The following is a 6,397-nucleotide window of genomic DNA, read 5'->3' as shown; positions in this document are numbered from 1 at the left end:
TCACAGAAAAACACACAAACTCATAGTAAAGTCCAGAAAAGTGAATTTTAACTAAAAACTAATAAAAATATACTAAAAACTAACTATATCATACCAAAAACATACTAAAAACAATGCCAAAAAGCATACAAATTATCCGCTCATCAGCTGCACATCTCACTGGCATATTCTCGCCGCCGCAATACGCCGCAACCTGCGACTGCCGCCGTCGCGCAAGACTGCTGACAGACATTCTCAAGGATGACATCAATTCTAACTCTGTATGTTCTCTAGTAATCTGTTTCCCTGTCTCCTTATTTTTGCAGCCTTCCCCAATTAAATCTTGGTTAATTTGCTATTATCGTTGTGATTTTATTGGTGTTGTGGTTTGATGCTTGATGCGCTTTCTCTGTTTTTTGGCGTTCGATTAGGAATTCGTGCAATCTTTTCATGGGAACCTGTGCGATGATGATGCCTTGAAAGTCATCAAGTTAGGGATTCCTGGTTGATTTTGTTGAAGCCATTATGGAGGTAGTTCCATCCAACTTGATCACATCTCAGGATAAAGACTGCAATTTTGTAACTTTTAATTTGATTCCATATTCCAGACAGCTTATACCGTCTAAAGTCTTCGATATTTCTTTATGCCTATGCAGATCTTGCATTTTTTATATTAAAAGCAAAGTTTTTGAAAGAAGTTAGTTGCTATTTAAAAACATTGCAACTTTTTCATGTGAGGTTGTTAGAAAATACTACGTGATTTCACATAATGGTCAGATTCCTTAAGCCATCCATTATTCAGGTAACGCTATCTCAAAATTTTCATTCAATTTTCCTTGAATGCTGATTTTGCAACATTTTCCGGGGTATGTTTTCTGTAACACAAAGGTATTTGGACGCTGCGCCTCTCCAATTGAAGTTCGGCTTAGCAGCTTCCAAGTGTAATGCTACCAATAGCCAGTGCAAGGTTAGGATTGATTTAATTTTGCATTCTGCATTTGAACTGTAACTGTATATATATTGTATGTTGCTGTGATGGAATTTGCTTGTTATTTTTAGGGAGAAATTCCTCTAACAGAGATGCTCATAAATGCAGGCATATCTCAGTGCAATTATTATCTACCTTTATACTAATGACTACAAGCAAGCAGAGATGTGTTATAATGACTGCTCTCAGTGAGTTTCTGCCTCCTCTCTTGTTAGTTTCCTTTACTATAAAAGATTGAATGTCACTTTAATCAATTATTAATATCTATGGATAATATGGTTGTGTGGTGTGTCTAGGATTGATGCTTTTTGCAAAAGTGACCAGAATCGCTGTGCTAGCAATCTCCTTGCTGCATACTCAGATGGAGACATTGAAGAAATCAAACGTATCGCCCAATCGAGCAGCATTTCAAATCTTGACCACTCGGTAACCTAAGTTTGTATATATTACATTTCCTGTGTATGACCATATTCAGATTTCATACAAGGTGGTTTTAGAAGAAGTTCTAATAACTATTCAGTCAGAAAATTCATACATCAGAGAATCAATTTTTTAGAGTGTAATACCGATATCAGTTTCTAAAAGATTTTTAATCCTCAACAAATTTTAATTACCAAATCAGGCTTTAACCTTTTATTTTATTAGACGTCAAATTTTGGTAAAAGGTTAGACAAATCGATCCCTATTATTATGTAACAAAGACACAACAGTTGCTAAAAATTTTTAAAATCCTCGTATTAGTTCTTCTATATTAATGAACAGTTTGATGTTAAGACCGATTAAAATATTTGAAGAACAAAATATTTGGCTACAAATTTTCTTAGAAATTAATTCGGGATATTACTTATTTTTCACTATATATTTTGTTACCCTGTCCCTAATTACATTGATTTCTAATGTAAGCATACTGAGTGGTAAGAAGTAAGAGCTTGTGGCACAATTCTTGTGATGTGAACTAGCCTTTGTATGAAACTTAGTATGTGAGTTTTGAATTCTACAGATGATTAGGCTAGCAAGGAAACTGCCAACAGGAGATGTGAGTGCATTGAAGGGTAACACTGCCAGACAGGAAGACCAGCCTCTAGATGAAAATGACCTCACTTAACAATTCTCCGGGCCACATTTCTTTTATTAATTTTTCGTTTCTGACATACCATAAGAATATTTTGATCTTAAAAACAATGAAACTTAAAAAGAGGATTGGTGCACCAAGTGTACCAAGTGTTCAATCTTATTCAATGTAAAGGTGACAAAAATTGTGAATGCTATGCTTTATAAACATGTCTTGGTATACTAGGCCCTGTAGGAGAACAATACTGAAATATGAACTTAAAAGAGAGTAGCCAAGGACTTGAAAAGAAGATTTTTAAATATTATTCCTGAATTGTTTCACTTAAAGAGTGATTACATACAGAATATAAAGATTATTTACAACCTAATTAAGGAAAGAAAATAACAGGTAATAAAAGCTATTCAAAACAAATCTGCACCAAATCTATCCTAATATAAACAAATATGTACTAATTATAGAATAATTACAACACAAGGGTTGAAAGTGAAACACATTATTTGAGGAGCAAAGTTCTCCATGTATTGTTTCTATTGATATCAATCATCATTTATATATCAGCAGCATTTCTTTTTCTGTTTATATACAGAAATTTAGAGATAAATGGAGATCAGTAAGGATGAAATCAATAAAGCCTAATTGACACCAAAAGCTAGCTTAAAAAGAAAAATATAAATATAAAAAAGAAAAGTATAAATGGAACAAAGGCACTAGCAACTACAATGGGTGTTTAATAGCATTAGCCACCTCTAACTAACAAGTTCACTCTATTACTAGGAACAAAAGAAAATTTATATCTTGGCCTTACCCAGAATTTTCTTCAGTTTAGTTATGAATGGACCTAACTACTGAATAAATTGAAAAATGACTAGAGAGATCTTATTCTTCTTTTATCTACAACCTTTCTGGATCTCTTCGATCAACGCTACGAATGCCGCTCTCCATTGAATAACATGTGAATCAGAGCTAAATAACTTGAGCATTGCACTCAACTCGGCAGGACTGGCCTTTTTTAGGAATCCTTGTAGCAATGACTTCATCTCTTCAAATGAACGAAAATGTCCTTCTATGTTATCTTCTTGCTCCTGCTTTATCAAATTGAAGCCGAAAAGTTTGGTCTTGACATCACCCAGAGAGTTGCTTGAACCATTTGAGCACTTAGAGGCATCATTTCCACTGCCTGAAGATTCAGAGGAAAGTTCTTTGTGATGCCAATACTCTACACATTGATGACTGGGATCTTGAGCTTCAATGGCCTGAAATTGTTTGCCGGAATTGATTAAAACTTCAGAAGTTAGATCATAACTTCCTCAGTGGCTGAAAAGATCTTCAATATTTGAGATAGCGTTACCTGAATAATGGATGGCTTAAGGAATCCGAACATTTTATGACCATTAATGCTTTGCAAAACCTCCAAGGGAGGGAGTTCTTGTTCACCTAGACTCTTACACCTCTCGATCTCAGCGTTTAGTCTGTCAAGAATTGTTTCCCAACACTTATCCGCTGATGTGTTTGTGAAAGCTTCAGTTGGATGTTCTTCCATGGTAACCTGGAATGTATTTTACAAAATGTGTAATAAACTTCGATCAAGAACTAGTCAATCGTAGGTGTAAAACCAAAGAGAGATACAAGGTCAGAAATAATACCTTGAAAAGAGGACCAAGAAATCCAGCATCAGAGATTTCAGAAACATAATTACAGGGTCTTGTTGGATCAAGAATACTAAAGAACTTAACGCGGCTCTTGAATCCTGGATAAGTTTACCAAAACAATAAAAAAGTTGCTCTTCAAAAAAAAGAGTGCTCTGTCTTCGACACAGAATATGAAAGCTGGCTTATCCTGTAGTTATAAGTAGGAGAACGGAGAGAACACAATTAGCAATATTTATTTTAGTTAACAAGATCATGCATGATGAACAAGTAGCTTTTCAGTTTGGGATAAAAACCATTTGTCAAGCAACATTTTCACCACTCACTCAACAGAAACTATACACTATTTATCAAGATGGTGTTTTCTATTTTCGTTTCATGTTTTACCACTTCTTCCTAGAGTCCTAAAAACTGAAAGCAGAAACAGAAAACAAGAACAAAAGCCAAACAAACACTAAGAATTTCACATGGTAACCTTGAGTTTGTTGGGCACAAAATTATGTGAAATCACGTAGTATTTTCTAACAACCTCACATGAAAAAGTTGCAATGTTTTTAAATAGCAACTAACTTCTTTCAAAAACTTTGCTTTTAATATAAAAAAAATGCAAGATCTGCATAGGCATAAAGAAATATCGAAGACTTTAGACGGTATAAGCTGTCTGGAATATGGAATCAAATTAAAAGTTACAAAATTGCAGTCTTTATCCTGAGATGTGATCAAATTGGATGGAACTACCTCCATAATGGCTTCAACAAAATCAACCAGGAATCCCCAACTTGATGACTTTCAAGGCATCATCATCGCACAGGTTCCCATGAAAAGATTGCACGAATTCCTAATCGAACGCCAAAAAACAGAGAAAGCGCATCAAGCATCAAACCACAACACCAATAAAATCACAACGATAATAGCAAATTAACCAAGATTTAATTGGGGAAGGCTGCAAAAATAAGGAGACAGGGAAACAGATTACTAGAGAACATACAGAGTTAGAATTGCTGTCATCCTTGAGAATGTCTGTCAGCAGTCTTGCGCGGCGGCGGCAGCTAGCGCGGCGGCAGTCGCAGGTTACGGCGGCGAGAATATGCCTGTGAGATGTGCAGCAGAGGAAGAGGAAGAGAGAAATGCAGCAATTGAAATTGTATGAAAACCCTAGCGGACCTTTTCTTCTCTGAATGCTTCTAATGTAAGAATGGAAAGAAGCAGGGAGCGGCGGCGGCGGAGGCGTACGAAATTTGCAGCAGAGGAAGAGGATGAGAATGGCAGGATTGAAGTTGAATGAAACCCTAGCTACTTCTCTTCTCTCAATGCCTCTGAAATCAAAAAGAAAGGGGAGGGCAGAGTTAGGTTTTTCAATCCACACTCTATTTTGGAAGGAGATTTCTTCAATCTTGTTGATGCTCTCCAAGAACTCTAATCTCTCTCAGTTTCTCGTACCCAAAAAAAGAGAAAAGGGACAAAGTTAAAAAATCAATAATTGAAAGGATCAAAATAAAATTAGTAACTTTTTCAAAAAAAAAAAATGGAGTATATTTTGTAATTATTTTTATGAAGGTTAATGATACTCCTACAAAAATATAGGATTAAGGAATCCATGGCCTTAATTTTATTCCAAATGAAAGGGCCAATAAAATAAAATTGAGAAGCCTAGTTTCATCATCACTCACCATCATTTTTCTTTATACATTTTGTGCTTCTCACAAAGTTGATCAGTTCAGCTAGAGTTTTCATTCTTCCTTTATTGATTTTCTTCAATTTAAAAAACGAAAATTTTTTTATACTTAAAAAATCAGGTTTTAATATTTTACTTGATCTGGGTTAAAGAATTGTTGGGTTTTGGAGGAAACAAAAGAAGAAAATCCTAAGTTTTCTGAGGAAAATGATAAATGGGGTTTGATTGGATCGAGAAAAAGACTTGAACTTTGAAAAATTCAGACAATTTTCCTGATTTTATTATTATTTTTCTCTTTTGTTTTCTGGGAAGAAAATGTGGATCTCGCAAAAGCTTTTGATTTGGTCTAGGTAAGAGAGAGGAGAAAAGAAGGAGTCAACTTTTTTTTCTCACTGCCATTGAAGAAGAACTGAAGAAGAATTTCAAAGGTGAAATTGCTTTTTGGGTAGGTTCAAAAAGTGCTGCTTTATTCATTGTTTAGTTTGGCAAAGTAGAAAAAATGGAAAAGACTTTAGGTGCATTTTCTAACTATACTATTGAGTTGACTCGGAGAGAAAAAGGGAGAAAGTGAAATAAGAGAAAAAAAAATTGAAAGCTAGATGCAAATAGATGCTTAGATACTATGCTGTCATGTGAAGTTAAATATTCAGCTTCTGTGTGTTTATGATTTCTCCCCCTAACTTTTATGAAATGCATTTAAATGTTTCATCTATGATGGATGTCCTTTTTATTTACCTTTTAGCTTTAAATACTAAAATTGCTTAGTTGTTTGGTTGTGTAGTATTTAAAGATCATATGGATTTGGGATTATTGCTTTGTGATGATTTTGTTATTACTTTGTGTTTCTATGTATGTGACATCTTCAATTCTCTTCACCAACCCAACGAAACGAAAAATGTACAAAAAATAATGAAAAGTACTATCATATTCCCTTCTTAAATGAAGCAGCTTTACATTTGTTGAGTATTTTTTTTTTTGTTGTTCTGATCATTGTCTTCTCTTCTTGTTAATTGTGAAAATGGTTCTTGATGCTAGTG

The 6,397-nt window shown here is 34.5% G+C and overlaps 2 protein-coding genes and 1 pseudogene across 3 annotated transcripts; 1 reads left to right on the top strand and 2 right to left on the bottom strand.

Moving 5' to 3' along the window:
- Positions 1-806: 806 nt before the first annotated feature.
- On the top strand, positions 807-2,122 carry LOC107490526 (gamma-soluble NSF attachment protein-like). Its single transcript, XM_016111300.3, has 4 exons — positions 807-946; positions 1,076-1,155; positions 1,264-1,393; positions 1,968-2,122. Exons 1-4 carry the CDS (start codon positions 848-850, stop codon positions 2,070-2,072), a joined length of 414 nt encoding a protein of 137 aa, XP_015966786.1. The 5' UTR covers positions 807-847; the 3' UTR covers positions 2,073-2,122.
- Positions 2,123-2,836: 714 nt separating this feature from the next.
- Positions 2,837-4,764, bottom strand: LOC107490702 (lysine-specific demethylase JMJ14-like). 2 transcript variants are annotated; one of them, XM_052261375.1, is made up of 5 exons: positions 4,674-4,764; positions 4,424-4,523; positions 3,683-3,875; positions 3,388-3,585; positions 2,837-3,292 (listed from the first exon to the last, which is right to left on the bottom strand). In XM_052261375.1, the coding sequence occupies exons 4-5, from the start codon at positions 3,577-3,579 to the stop codon at positions 2,927-2,929; spliced, it is 558 nt and encodes a 185-aa protein (XP_052117335.1). In that variant the 5' UTR covers positions 3,580-3,585; positions 3,683-3,875; positions 4,424-4,523; positions 4,674-4,764; the 3' UTR covers positions 2,837-2,926. The 2 variants fall into 2 exon arrangements, with proteins under 2 accessions (XP_052117335.1, XP_015966998.1); XM_016111512.3 differs by lacking the exons at positions 4,424-4,523; positions 4,674-4,764 and having other exon boundaries at positions 3,683-3,999.
- The window catches only part of LOC107490527 (pentatricopeptide repeat-containing protein At3g18020-like), a 15,648-nt pseudogene continuing 13,579 nt past the window's right edge, over positions 4,329-6,397 (bottom strand).

Source organism: Arachis duranensis, chromosome 5 (genome assembly GCF_000817695.3).
Source record: "Arachis duranensis cultivar V14167 chromosome 5, aradu.V14167.gnm2.J7QH, whole genome shotgun sequence".
Classification (NCBI taxonomy): domain Eukaryota; kingdom Viridiplantae; phylum Streptophyta; class Magnoliopsida; order Fabales; family Fabaceae; genus Arachis; species Arachis duranensis.
Note: the sequence above shows the minus strand (reverse complement) of the source record. Positions and strands in the feature narration are given on the sequence as shown.